The 15,643-nt window shown below is 40.0% G+C and overlaps 1 protein-coding gene across 2 annotated transcripts; it reads right to left on the reverse strand.

Annotated features, from left to right (window-relative positions):
- Positions 1-5,276: 5,276 nt before the first annotated feature.
- Positions 5,277-15,614, reverse strand: LOC118419561 (dolichyl-phosphate beta-glucosyltransferase-like). 2 transcript variants are annotated; one of them, XM_035826001.1, is made up of 11 exons: positions 15,373-15,614; positions 14,011-14,016; positions 13,298-13,472; positions 12,765-12,811; positions 12,313-12,381; positions 11,634-11,726; positions 11,075-11,188; positions 10,573-10,632; positions 9,851-9,934; positions 8,160-8,227; positions 5,277-5,448 (listed from the first exon to the last, which is right to left on the reverse strand). In XM_035826001.1, the coding sequence occupies exons 1-11, from the start codon at positions 15,439-15,441 to the stop codon at positions 5,292-5,294; spliced, it is 942 nt and encodes a 313-aa protein (XP_035681894.1). In that variant the 5' UTR covers positions 15,442-15,614; the 3' UTR covers positions 5,277-5,291. The 2 variants fall into 2 exon arrangements, with proteins under 2 accessions (XP_035681894.1, XP_035681895.1); XM_035826002.1 differs by lacking the exon at positions 14,011-14,016.
- Between the last annotated feature and the right edge of the window lie 29 nt (positions 15,615-15,643).

Here is a 15,643-nt window from a genome sequence, read left to right on the forward strand (position 1 = left end):
CCTGCACACAACAAACAAACAAACAAACAAAATGGCAGCTTTTGCATGTTCAATCTGTAGCCGATTTAACAGCTCTTCAGCGTAACAGGCACGCAGTACAGCATGGCAGCAGCTGAACTAGCCTGGAGTCCAGCCTTGTTCACTGTAGTCCGCTCCTGAAGGTTGCTACCCGCCAAGCAACCTCCGGGAGCGGACTAAAGTGAACAAGGCCGGACTCCAGACTACAGCTGAACGATCTGTCACACGTAACCTTTGCACATCTAGCTGTAAGCATTGTTTTATGCTACCTAATGAGTAGCCTCTACTGAACTTGGTGGCAATGAGTTCCACTCTGCAATAGAAAGAACAAACATATCTTTTTAGACTATTCATTCTGGATAAGAGAGGACAAAAGCTATGATTATGGATCCGATTTGAATATTACGGCTTTCTTTTACGCTTAAGTAACACAAAGTCATCTTTTGCTTAATATGCAGTCCCTAGGTTACTAATTACGCTACTTGTGTCACAACATCCTGCATTGCTTGTGCTATTTTTTGCTGGTATGATATGAAAGGATAAGAGTTGGTGTCTGCTTTCTTCCAGTGATATGCAGTCTCCTAAAACAAGAAACTTGCTCAATTTCTATTGCCATTCCTCTACATTAAGTGTTAAAGAATCCCAGGAGAGTCAAGTTTACATGCCTAAGTGACTGCAAGCGTGAATCTCACAGCAAATATTGTAGCTGTCAGACCGAAAATACTTAACGATCCCCGGAGCAGGGGTTTTCGTTCATCTAACTAGTCCCGCACACATCACTGGAAATCAATTTGTGTTTGACCCCAGGATAAAAGACACAATTAGTCACTCGCAAGGCTTCCATTTTCGGAGCGATTCGGGCAAATCTTCAGGCGAAAGCGGCACGATTTTGGTTTGAAATTGTTTAAAAGCTGTTCTGAAACCATCTAAGCATGGCGCATAAGTTTGGTCCTTTTTCTGTCATCCTCCGCATTTCTGTAATTGTCCTGATTGGTTCCTGAAAAATGGGGCCCTTACACTTATATTGATTCTGGCAGCGAGTCCTTGTCTGCGACGAATTAAGCGCAATTGTCGGCGAGGAAATCTCATCAACAGACTTCTGAATATAACATCAGGGCCAGAAATCACTGTCATCGCATTTGACCCTCAACAACGTCCTTTAATGAAGTAATCCTCTCTACATCTATCACGTTGGTCCGATCTTGGTAATGAAATCCGAAACAAACAGTTAATCAATTCCGACTTTCAAATATTCAGACATGCTAATCCGTTTTTGTTCATGACTTCTAATTGGGAGAGCTGCCATGTTTACAAGTTCACAATCAAGATAACTACTAGCAAGTCCCAAGGGCGACGTTACACAGATGTGAAGACATGCAGTCTATCTGTCTACCACTACAGAGCTTATCAATGCCATATCTAAAGGACTTTTACATGAAAGTCGGCACATCATGCCGCGAGGTTGGTATCTGTCCCAGAAGAGCTATAACACATAACGTCGGCTCCGCAGTGTCTAATTTTGCCATACAACGTGGAATGGGGGCTTTCAGAGTTGATCCAGTCACCCTAGAAAAAGGGCTGTCTAAGTCACAATTCGAAGTTCAAAGCCATCAAAGGAGTTCATACCTGTTGTGTAAGCTATCACAAAAGACTGGCAGCTAAGCATCATACATGTAGATTCGTCCAGTACTACCGTAGGAATGAGTCATAAGCCAAGGTTATACTGGTGTCAATAAAACTTGATATTTACAGCAACTTTTGGGGCTATGGAATAGCAATGTCCAATGAGGTCTTCTGACAATCTGGTGGGGGGACATAAAAAAAACTGTGATCCACACAGACAGGGAACAATTACTACCTGGGGTTGAATCAATTCTGTGATTGCTTCAGGGGTCTGCATATTCCCTCAGATGGGCCGTACAGAGCAATTTGTGCCAGCCCAGTAATGTATGGTTGATGCGGATTTTGCCAATCTTACAATAACAAGAAGCTAGGAGATAATAACGGGGTTCCATAGGTCGCGGGGGCACCACATAAAATCAGCCGTTTTGTCAGCAAAATATGGATGGGTCCATTTCATTACTCGTTTTCATCCCCTCGAGCAGAAAAGTACCCAGAAATGCCATCATCTACCACCATTTGCCAAAGTCCTTCATCTTAAGAAGCTCCAAATACCGGCAAAAGTAACCCATTCCGTTTGGATCAAGAAGCGGGGGAAAATTACGACATCTTTCTGTGGTGAGCACTTTTACAGCCCCTGCCGCTCAGAGTATGATGTAGTGCCTCAATGCTGTTGCACCTGTGGTCCCGGATACGCGGGAGAAATCCCGCGGGATACGATGATGCATAAGCAGGGATTTCGGCTGGCTCCAGAAACGGAGCGGAACGATGTTTTGATACTGGAGGGTGGATGTCCCCGACCATTTGTCAGTCTGCCTGTCGCGTGGCCGACACGTTTCTAATTTCTGTCCCACCTGTGGTTCCTGCTACTGTAAACGCATGTAAGTTTGCAGGGAGTTGATTTTGTAGAGTATGTGGAGAAGGACAACCTCAAGCCAACCGCTCACATTTACGCCACATCTTCAGAAAAGATGCTGGAGCCGTATGTTCCCCGTATAGGACTTTATTCGAACCAACACACAACAGTAAATTGATTTTGTGTTTGTTAGAAAATGGAGTGTTCGTGGTGGTATTGAGTTTGCAATAGTGCTATAGTCACATAGTGTACAGTAATGAAAACTTTGGTGCTTTAAACAGACAGCCAGTCGGAAACCACCTACTGACGACTGCAGCAAAGGTGCTACAGGTGGATAGAACAGTGGCTTTTGGCAGTGACGGTGTGATCAACTGTCATTTTCTAAAATTCATTTGTCTATTGGGCAAGTTCATAAAAAATTTAATTGCCCAAAACAAATTTTCACTTGCCCAAAATTTCAACAATTTCTTTCTAAATAAGTATGCATTTTCACTTCAAATGATGGAATCCTTTCATTATTGGCTCTACTTTTTCTGTGTTTACCAATGCTTGATAACATGACTGTAAAAAGTAACAAGTGCATCAAAATCTCACACATTGAAAATTGTTACTTGCTGATTGGGAAACTGGGGTAGGACATGAGCTTGCCCGAAGTATTATTTCACTTGCCCAGGACAATCAGGCTAGTGGACTTGTCCCTAGCCCTGCAGGTGGGCTGTGTTTTTTAGTTCATGTTGAAGCAGTCACCGTGAAAACCCAAAACATAAAACCATCGCAGACATTTCTTAATCTACAGTACCAAACAGTCCCACCCTCCCCCGGGAATACTTCTCATCTGTACACCTGCTGCACTGGGAATAAAACAAATTTCATCATTCTGTTCCCATTCCCCACTTTGCAGTGATTGACATAATTGAATTCCCGAGTGTTTCGTGAGGGATGTGTAATTCATACCATCTCATCCCCTGTGAATCGATATGTGCACAGCTAATGCGATACTCTGCATAAAGGGTTTTTCGTTTCTCCTTTGATATTACGCTCAAGCACAAAGGACGGCATGTACGACTCAATCACGACTGTTACCAGTAACATGATAGATTCAAGCGCACGAAAAACTCTGGAGAATTCTCCATTCACACTCCAAACTGATCTGCTCTTGAGAAGGGCTGTCCGTATCTCTTTACAAGCGGAAGTGTTAACAATGGCACTTGGCTGAATTGGCCGCCATTAGGCAGGTTGAGGTGGGGTTAACGGCCCTGGAACCATTGAAAACGCCGTTCGCAGGCTTTTGATGTCTCAATCAATGCCAGGTTAACTATCAATCTATGACAAAACACTATTGTATCATATATCATGCTCCTCTTTGTGCAGCCCTGAAGAGAGGAAAGTTTGCAGTCATAGATAATCCATATCTTGACAACTTGTAGCCTGCAATAAGAGATACCTTAGAGTGATGAATGCTTCAATGGAAGAAGTAGATGAAAAGATGACACTGATTCAGTATATGAAAAACTGGCATCCTTTGTAGGACCTCTAGTAGTGCTGACTTTTATTTTTTTGTGGGGGAGGAGTGTTGAGTCACGATTTTGACATGTTCTTAGGTACTCCAATGCCGGGAGAGGGACTTCTACACTGGCTAAAAGTCTTAGTTACTGTACATGTATGTTGAGGCTAACAAAAATGAAAGCCAAAATTGCCAGAAGTCTGCAAAATTGGGTAAAATAGCAACAATAGCAAACTAAATGTGCAGTAACTGTAACAGTTGTAGTCAAACCTTTACAAGTAACCACCTCTACATAAGGACCACCTGTCCAATTTGTATTTATTTACTAACCAATACTACTAACCACTTTTTCCCATTGACACAAGCATCAAGAATCCTGCCTATAGTGACCACCTGTTTAGAGATCCTAAGGTCTCACTAACGTCTGACATTATGACGAGTATTGCACCATGCAGAACTGACTGATACAGCAAAATAAGTGTCACTGAGTACAAAGTTGATACATGTGTCTCAAGAACAGCAATGCACTGAGGTAGCTAACTGAGGTAGATATCCTAATCGCAGCCTAACACCCACCCACCCTAGACCTTTGTCAGAGGAAAATGGATACAAAAAACAACGCAGCGCCACTCCATGGGCTACCCCATAGCTTCATATGGATGCGTCAAACATTGCGCAGAAAGAATAGGTAACAAATTAAAGTTGTCCTGGAGTCCAAAGTCTGTCCCCCCTCTCCAAAGACCCCTGTATGGGGACGGATCAGACTCATCTTAACAGTGCTGTTAGTCATACTGATCCCCTGTGTCAGTATTTGGTGACTCACAGCGCAGAATAAAGGTACGAAGAGAAAGACCGATAGATTTTCAGCTAAATGAGTCTCTTGTTGAACAACAAAATTGCAGAAAGTAAGAACTTCCAAGACGGCATCTTTTCTTGAAGTAACCCCAAATTCATTTACTTTTGTGATGTTTTTTGTGGTTGAAACAATCTGTAGTCATCTCCAAATTGCAGTTACCAGTCAACAGAAGTTGTCGTAGACTAAGGAAATCTTGGAAGGAGTGTGCTTAGAGGGACATAAGTGTGTGTGTGGCTGTGCCAGTGTGGACTCGCTGGACAGAGCCATTTGGAAGTGCAGTGCGAAGACTAGGGGACTACTGCCCACCCCACTGTCAGCACTATAATCAAATACTGGATACTATAATATAGTATTGTACTACTACAACTAGTACAGTAGTGACACAGTGAAGATATATGGTGTTATAAATTTTCAGAGGAGAGGTCCAGAGGAAGGTGCTAAGATAAACCACTACAAAAGTTTAACAATTTACAGTATACGTATAACGAACTGCAAGGGTACAACCTACCATCTATCTCCGTCCAGTGGACGGCCACCTCTCCTATCGGGATCCCAAGGCACTGGGCAATGTACAGCATCTCTACATCAAAGGCCCTGTGAAAAAAACAAGTTTCCTCTGGTTACAAATTGATCATTTAGAGACAAAACATATGACTCGCGATTGGTCTGAAGACCAGTGACACACCAGCCTGGTTACCATCCAATGTCTACCAAGGCCCCTTACACTCGCTACCCATATTTTTTTAGGGTAGCGAGTATAAGGAGCCCCTGTAGAAATCGGATGGTACCCCGGCTAGCGAGACACCACTGGGATTACCGTACTTACGTTTGAGATCTAGCCTACTCTAGCCTAGATCTAGGACGGGGCTGCGTGATTGTCCAGAAGGTTGGGATATTGGAATTCTGCTTCCACAAGTTCCTCTGGTTATGACTTCATCATTTAGAGACAAAACATACGACTTGCGATTGGTCTGAAGACCAGCGAGGCACCAGCCTTGTTCTGAGTACCCCGCAGGGATTACTTGTCTAGCCGGGGCGTTTGAGATCTAGCCTGAGAGGATGGAGCCGTGTGATTGTCCAGACGGCTGGGATATTGGAATTCTGCTTCCACAGGTAGTTTATGATGCACGGCTGTCTCCAGGTAGCCTGGGCACCATCCGGGTAGTAGTTCGCTCTGATGTTTATTATACATTATATACAGTTGCTTCTTGCTCTGACTTTTACTATACACTATATACAGTTGCTCATCGCTCTGACATTTATTATACGGTATATACAGTCGCTTCTCGCTCTGACTTTCATTATACAGTATATACAGTTGCTTCTCGCTCTGACTTTTATTAATATTATGCACTATATACAGTTGCTTCTCGCTCTGACTTTTATTATACACTATATACAGTCACTTCTCACTCCGACTTTATTATACACTATATACAGTCGCTTCTTGTTCTGACTTTTATTATACCCTGTAAACAGTCGCTTCTCGCTCTGACTTTCGCTTCTTACTCCGACTTTTACTATACACTATATACAGTTGCTTATCGCTCTGACTTTTATTACAGTGTACACTACATACAGTTGCTTCTCGCTCTAACTTTTATTATACACTATATACAGTTGCTTCTCGCTCCAACTTTTATTATACACTACATGTATACACAGTCGCTTCTTGCTCTAAATTTTATTATACACTATATACAGTCGCTTCTTGCTCTAAATTTTATTATACACTATATACAGTCGCTTCTTGCTCTAAATTTTATTATACACTATATACAGTCGCTTCTTGCTCTAAATTTTATTATACACTATATACAGTTGCTTCTCGCTCCAACTTTTATTATACACTATATGTATACACAGTCGCTTCTTGCTCTAAATTTTATTATACACTATATACAGTCGCTTCTTGCTCTAAATTTTATTATACACTATATACAGTCGCTTCTTGCTCTAAATTTTATTATACACTATATACAGTCGCTTCTTGCTCTAAATTTTATCATACACTATATACAGTCGCTTCTTGCTCTAAATTTTATTATACACTATATACAGTCGCTTCTTGCTCTAAATTTTATTATACACTATATACAGTCGCTTCTTGCTCTAAATTTTATTATACACTATATACAGTACACAGTCGCTTCTTGCTCTAAATTTTATTATACACTATATACAGTCGCTTCTTGCTCTAAATTTTATTATACACTATATACAGTCGCTTCTTGCTCTAAATTTTATTATACACTATATACAGTCGCTTCTTGCTCTAAATTTTATCATACACTATATACAGTCGCTTCTTGCTCTAAATTTTATTATACACTATATACAGTCGCTTCTTGCTCTAAATTTTATTATACACTATATACAGTCGCTTCTTGCTCTAAATTTTATTATACACTATATACAGTTGCTTCTCGCTCCAACTTTTATTATACACTATATGTATACACAGTCGCTTCTTGCTCTAAATTTTATTATACACTATATACAGTCGCTTCTTGCTCTAAATTTTATCATACACTATATACAGTCGCTTCTTGCTCTAAATTTTATTATACACTATATACAGTCGCTTCTCTGGGTAGCAGAAGCAAACATAGGAGCAAACTACTACCCGGATGGTACCAAGGTTTTTCTCCAGAGACACACCGAGACGGATAGGTGCTTCTTGGGACATACTAAACGTCCATTAAAGAAAATCTGAACTTCATGACATGAATCTGATCAAAATGCATTCTAGGAAGCTAAAAATGACAGATTTCACAAAAATTAACACAAAACACAAAATTAATGGCAAGGGTTCCTAAAAAATGAGTGGGACAGAAAAAAAATCAAATGATGGAAACAGCTCTGGTGTCTTGTAGAAAGATTTGAGAGAAACATATTGATAGATTGCACTTTGAATCCAGGAGGGTTGATGGCAAAATTCTCCTTATACGCCCGGACTCACTTAAAAAGAAACTTGCTGACACTTCACTTACTTTACTATTCATTGGGGTCTTGTCGCCGAATTAGGGTTGCTGGGTTGACGTATTACGGCCATTAAATGATCGCTTTAGGGTAATGGGAATGGAATGAAGATGATGAATTTACAATCATTAAGCAACTCCAACGGCAATCTCTGGGGCACTTTCTCCCCTTTCAAACACAGGTCTGTTCCAACAAGATAAAATGAAGATGGACAAGTGTGTTCCAAAGTGGATGCCCTGGAGCATACTGTGCAACAGTGTCCCCTATCTGTAATGACTAGTACTGCAGTTCAAGGCCATAGAAAGGACAGGTGTTTGACTCACCATCTTTCCACATGGAGGTTGGAGAAGACTCGTATTGCAGCTTCTCTGGACAGAAGTTTGAACCCGCACTAAAGAAAAGACGAAGAAAAAAAAAAGTAAGGAAGGTACATTTGATATCAATGCATTTTGTGCTAGGTATTACTAGGCAATGTGCACTCAAAGTCCTAAAATAACATCCTAAGAACATTGCAACGCAGTTATGAACAATCAGCTCAAACTTGCAAACAAACAAATCCGTTGATGACATGTGAGCAAATACACCGGTAACTCATAAATTAGTTCAGTAGTACTCTAGGAGGCAACCATCAGATAAGGCCTAGAATGTGACAAACGTAGTCCACCCTCAAAATATGTAGCCCAATGCCACAGAATGATAGCTTGATATCTCAATCATTTTCCCAGATATCATGTACAGATGGACAAAGACAGAGGTTCAATAAGCCTTCGTGCAAATTGATGCAAAAGCTACATAGCTCATAGCTTCCCCCGCTTACAGGCATTTCCCATCAAGCATCCTGAGGGCTGAATAGCTGGAATGATGCTCAGAGTTAGAGCATGATTTCTACAACCCTTCCCTCTAAAAAGGGTTCGAGACCCCTTCAACAAGTTTGTATGTTTGTATGAAAAATGGAGGTACATGTACATGTACATGTATAGCTTTTACTTTGTATGCATGTGTGCACATGTGAGTGCATGTCTGGTGGAATATCTTAAGAACCAGTCTGGATGGATTGCATGATATTTGTTTGTTTGTCTGTGCCTTTATTTCAACTTGATAAATACTCCATCGGCCTTCAAGGCTGCTTTTCGTGGAGGTCGAGCTTGCATGGAGGAGGTGAGCGGTCAAATAATCATATTGACACAAAAGTTCTATTGATCATAGTGATTAGTTTTATTTTGGGCCTTCTGGCATCTGACTTTGTCTTTGATACTACAGCTGAACTTCTGTTTTTTGTATCGTGGATAGGGCTGGGTACCGGTACAGAAAATTCAGGTCCAGGTCCGGTTCAGGTCCAGAGGATCAGGTCCAGGTCCGGACCTGAACCTGGACCTGATTCAGTATGACTCATACCAATGGTCCATTTCACTACAAAGAAATCTGTTTGGTGGAGTATTAGACTCACACTGCGTTTTAAAATCCTACAACGCTATTTGCACCTGTGCGATTGGCTGTAAAACTTAGTAGAAATTACTATAAACTCTACTCTACTTCACTCTTGTTATTTTCTTCCACCTGCAAGCGCCAAAACGTGTGAATGCCTGATAAAATAATCTGTTAATTTTCTAATCGGTCCAACATCCGGTCCACCTATTTTTTTCAGGTCCGGTTTTTCTGGACCGGTCCAATAAGAAAAACCGGTTTTGTACCGGTACGCTGTACCGATACCCAGCCCTAATCGTGGACATGCTGTGGTCTTGTTGTTGTTGTTGGCAGGTTTATACCGGTTACCCAACTTCACCTTTATCCATGTGGTAACCTATATCTGATGTTTTCAAAAGCAGGGTATCTAGGGACATTAAGTCGATGGACAGTGGTTTCAGATTGCAATTCACAATGTGTATTTCTTTTGAAAGTTGTAAGTTAAAACCACAACATTGACTAGACATTCCTAAATGGCCTGTTTTTAAAAACAACATATATGGGTTACCCCACTGATAAAGGTGAAGTAGCGTTACAAGGTAATACTGACCTGTGTATCCCTGATGCCACGTACACACAGGAACCACACCAGGAAGTGGAAGCCGTGCATCAGGAAGGTACGGAATAACGAGCGCTGAGGCAAGGGACAGAAACATCGGGTTAAACAATGCTAGTTATATGGCCTCCGTCAATCAATTTGGTAAAATCCTTATTTACAGCAACCCTACAGCATCAACTATGGCTAAACAGTTCTATACAAGTACCGCAGTCTCTCCCACATAAGGCACACATATAAGCCAACTCAAGTCTGTTTCAAAGTTCTACATAGTACAATATAGTACAATAAAAGTAATACAAAGTTTATTGTCCTACAGTTTTTGGAAGAAACTAGACTTGTTTAAAGGTCCAATGTTAGTTTAATTGACAGTTAAAATCACTGCTGTGTTCTCAATCTGAAACATAGAGGTGAACTTCATATTGTAATATTCCCTTAGAAGATACAGTGTCAGAAACCCTAATTTACACAATCATTACTACTACTTCTACTGTCAGTCAGTCTATACAGACTATGACTCTGTGCAAAGGAACAAATGATAATGAAGATTACAATACCCATAAATGTACAATATAATACAAAATGCTGCTCAGTCAGACAACACATAAACTGAATTTACAACTTATCAATTAGTCTCAAAATATCAACACAAAGATATGAACACTTTCACTTTCTTTCACTTTCATTTTCTTCTCACCAAAAAAGAGCAGACTTACACTAGCCACCGCTTCATCCTGGAGGTGTGCCCTGGAGCCACACACTATCGCCATGCCATGCTGGGAGGGGAGAAATATAGCAGAAACGTCATCAAAACTCATTTACACAAAAATGAGTGTCTTCTATAGTTTGTATGTTCATTAAACTTTACCATCACAATGGAGGGGGAGCCAAAACAGCTGATTGCTCACCAAGTCTACATCTTGCCAATAAGAATTTTGGTTGACAACTGATGCTCCACAGTAACATATTGGAAATCAAATCAAAATGTACCATAAATTTGTCTACTTCAAATTTTTTCTTTATTTTTGTGGTAGGAGGGGAAAAGAGATTGAAAAAAGTACAGTACAGTAGTTATACACTAGAAACGCATGTTTGCAATGTCACAAATTCACAGTGGAGTGGTTGCCAACATGACACCATTTCATTGACATAACAAGGACTTTTGTAAGGTGTTCTACAAGCCATGGAAGCTTTAACATAGCACATGTGATGACCTACCGGCTCTTTGTTGATCTCTTTGAAGAGCTTTTCCAGATTCTCCAGGTCAGCAAACTTGGTGGCAGCGTCTGCGTCTGCAAACAGGAGCTGTTTACCTCGAGCGCTGAACAGGCCCTGGGGATACATCAACAGGGATGGGACCATGATTGTTTGTTTGTTTGTTTGCTTATTTGGGCCTTTATTTATTTGCAAAAACTCAAATCAGCATGCTGGGTGCTATTGAATAAGATCATAAGTTAAGAGGTAAGGGTCATACAAAATAGATACAGTATAGATTACATGATTCATTCGTTTAAGTCCTGATAAATCCATGAACACATACCTGGTATTACAAAAACACATTTGTATCAAGTCAGTAACTTTAAAGGTCTCTTAAAAGAGACTTAGATGAATTGAAGTCAAATGATAGTAACTTAATTCATCAACCAATCCCAGGACATTATATTGACCAATCAAATCATCATGTCACAAGCCAAAGATACCTTGAAAGATCCTTCAATCCTATAACATGTTACATTTATACACTGTTTTAAACCATAAAAAGTTCTTCTAAACTTACTAGTCTGATGGCCCCTCCCTTGCCTCTGTTATGGTGGAATGTCAGAACTCGGACCTTCTCCACTCCCAGCTTTCTGCTGTACTCCAGACCAGCCTGGAGACAGAGCACATGTCATGAGTGCCCCCTAGAAGCACATCATGGTAGTGCAGTACACACACACCCAGTCCTTGTAGCCCAAAACCTACTAATAGCAAACTTCTTTTGTTGTTCTTGGCAATATATTAAACATCATTTACTTCAGCTGAGTCTGCTAAGATGAACAACAGAACAAGACAACCTACATGTATATGTGCCTCCTACAAGTAAAGACTTTTGGTTTCTTGTAATACACTTCTTCTGTGGTTCAATTCGTAATACGTTTTGTGCCAGCTTTGTAGTCCAGCATTCTTATTTTTTTCTGGATTTTCTTTTTGCCCTCCCGCATTAGTTTTAGGGTCTTCAGAGGATGTCCTGCATAAAATTAGGTCAGTGTGGCTTTACTGTTAGTGTTACTTGTTGGAGATATACAGTAGATAGAGTAAAGATTCTGAACAAAAATCGAATCTTCCAATAAAGAAAACATTTCATTTCACTACAAGCTATAACTTTCAAATAATCTTCAAAATATTAAATTTTACAATAATCATATCTACAGCATCGCTACAGTGCATCCTTTTATTTATTCTATAGCATGACCTACCTGAGTTGTTTTGTCTTTACTACCATCATCAACAACTATAACTTCATAGGTGAAACTTGGCTGCCTTTTCTGAAAAACAGAAAATAAAGAACATGTCAATACAGATATACGATTGTACAAGCATACGTATATCAATAAATTGAACATGTACATGTACAATGTTTACCACACATTCTTACATCAACTCTTCAAAACATAGCCTTTTAACAGAGTGTGAAAAATAGGACGTCTGCAAGAAAATTTACAAAACTATTTGGAGCTCAACTCTCAAAATTTTAAGTCCCTTGCGGAAGGGTCAGTAGGTTTTGTTTAGGTCCATCAGGTAATTGGTAACAATTTTCTTGGCCTTCTTACTGATGTAATTTGTTTATATGACACAGAAAACAGCAAGAACTGCAAATATCAAGGGGTATGCAGAAGCAAATGTCGTCTTAATGGTTGACATCTCCTACCTGCCTGTCTTCTAGGAATTCAGTTGTTTCTTTCAGCATCCCTGGTACTGAAGGAGACAAAAACAGACATGTTACAATTCAACAGTGAACAAGTATCACAAATCAGAAAAACTTCCTTAAACTTTAGTTAAAGCTTTCTTGTGAATCTCTATCTCATACTTCTTGACAGTACAAATTGTACCTGTACATAATACAATTCCAGTATAGGTACAACTGTTTACATGTTACATATGGTCCGAACCTGTACCCAAAATTTTTTACCATGAATAATGATAAATTTAGCTGCCTCGTTTGGTGGTAAATTGTCATTTTGTATGAGGAATTAACATATCTTTCATCCCCAAAACAAGTACCATAAAGTTATTTTTGTCATACCTGAAAGAGAAGTTACCTATCTTTACTCTAAAAAATGGTACTCAATGGAATTAAGATTCATTTTGGTAGAGGTACACTTGACTTTCAGGTCCAAACCTGTACCATATCAAACTGACAGGTACCACTGGTACATAGCCCTGGTAATAGATGATACTTACATCTTTCTTCTTCATTATAAGAAGGCACTATAACAGACAGGTCCAGTGTTGGTTTGTCATGTATGCTGGGGAAGGGAAGTTTGGCCCCAGGTTTGGACGGATCACAGAAGTACTTCTCTGTCTCATGTCTGGACAGGTCGGGAGGTGATGAGGACAGGCGCACTATTATCAAACCCTGGAAGAATAGGACATTATATTGTATACAGTCAAAGTGTGCAAGTGGTCAACTCTATTGAGTCTATGTAAGGGCCACTTGGCCATTGACATACAGAAAAACCTAAACCAGTGACCACTTCTATACTTGTACATTGATACAGTACAGTCAAAACTGTACAACTACAAGTGACCATCTTTACATAAAGACCAACTAGTCTCTAAAAGAAAAACCCTTTTCTTACCAGCACAGGATTCATCCTGATTCAATCTGCCAAACTGGCACCTCCTAACTCTTACTAACTGTTTACTGATGCTTTATATCAACAGTGTAGAAAACTGAGACACATACATGTAGATCAAAGCACAAATAGTGAACAGAAGACAGCTGATATGATTCTATCAGTCAAGAGAATTTGAAGAAAGCAGAATCACACAGTAGGCGAAACATAGAAATGCTAAGGACATAACAAATGGGGGTTAGTAATAATGTTCAGTATGCCGGAGAGTGTTTAGTCAGAAAGCCTCAACCTCACCAAACTGTTCAGTACTTTACTTACCACCAGCTACTCATCAGGACAGGGAGGCATGGAGACAGAAAACACACAGAAAGAGAAAACAATTAGCATCAATCATATAGTATCAATCAGATGTTGATTTGCCATTTTTAACCGGGAATACACCGGGAAAGGAAAAATGTTGGAAAGGAAGCTTCCCGGCATATATTCCTTTCTTGGCATGGTCCCGGTTAAAAATCATGAATTCGAATGATGGAGGCTACACCTGGCCTGGCAAGACAAGTAAGAAGTGAATTTACATGTTTTTAAACTTGAATAACTGAGACAAATAAAGAATGAATGAAATGAGCAAAATATTAATGTAACGTTATCTATCAGTCATGGCGTAAGGCACAGGCAGACTATTTTAATATTCCGTAATTCGTAGGGAACATCGTCTTATTCTTGTAATTCGTAGTGAGGCAACCACATTTTGCATAATTGCCTTTTGCATACTGTAATTGCCTTCCTTGATTTTATCGTAATACGTAGGGTTAAAACTTCTGAACTCAGCATAAAGCATTGTGGTATCTCTTTGTGGTTCTTCTGAGAATCTCCTTCTTCTTCCATTTGAGGCTACCAACTTCAACATGCTGATTTTGTAGCCTATATCATCATCATCATCGGTCGACATGCTTACACACGACGGGGTTATATAACCTATATACCGACTGCAAGGTCTGATCCACTCTCTAACGTCCTTGCTCACACCGGAATGGTCCCCTACTCTTTTGGATATTATTTGTGGTGGGTTCTTTTACGTGCTTGGGGTGTGGCTCTCCCCAAACACGGGACCTCCAATATTACATATTTAACAATATATCCGAGGGACAGCCCTAGCAGAAGCTAGGTATTCATTTTTCCCCTGAGTGAAGTGAGGAGACATCATAGTACAGAGAGAAAACATCAGGATACAGCATATAGTGATATAATGTTTAGCATTGGTATACTAGTACAGTCAGTGATATAGTATAGGTCAGATTGTGATATATAGTATAGTCTTGACCTCAACTCTTCACCACGGATCGTAAACACATGCTAAAGGTCAAAACCTGTGTAAATGATCAAACTACACACATCATGGCTGGCCACGTTGCGTATGCACTCACTGTCCTTTCATGGTGCATATCGTTTCACGTTCAAACTTATGGAAAACTATTCAGCAAAAAGCAGTGGGTAGCAATGGTATTTTGTTGTGAATAGGCTGGACTTCACATAAAAATCGCTTCGTTTGCAGAACTTTCTGATCAGCTGATCGTGAAACTGACGCAACTTTTGGCCACAACTACATCATATCGCTTATCATAAAACTCCACATATAACCACTGCCTGGCACCATATTACTATACTTGAACACATACGTACCGCTAATGTAGCCACCGCGGCAGCACCGCCAAACAGATAAAGTAAGACTTGAAAATCTAAACCTATCATTTTGTTTGTCGAGTTGTCTCCGATCAGCTGGTCAGCGACGTGCCTGCAAAATCTTTCTTGTACTGAAAATAGCACATTATCCTGAAGCACAGATTCTGAAAGTCCTGTATGGTCACCATTTAAAATATAAAGAGCTAGATTATGATGATTGAATAAAAACAATGCATTTCAAGACATTTTGATACTTTGTACAACTGATTTA

The sequence above is a fragment of the Branchiostoma floridae genome, chromosome 7 (genome assembly GCF_000003815.2).
Source record: "Branchiostoma floridae strain S238N-H82 chromosome 7, Bfl_VNyyK, whole genome shotgun sequence".
NCBI classification, from domain to species: Eukaryota; Metazoa; Chordata; class Leptocardii; order Amphioxiformes; family Branchiostomatidae; genus Branchiostoma; species Branchiostoma floridae.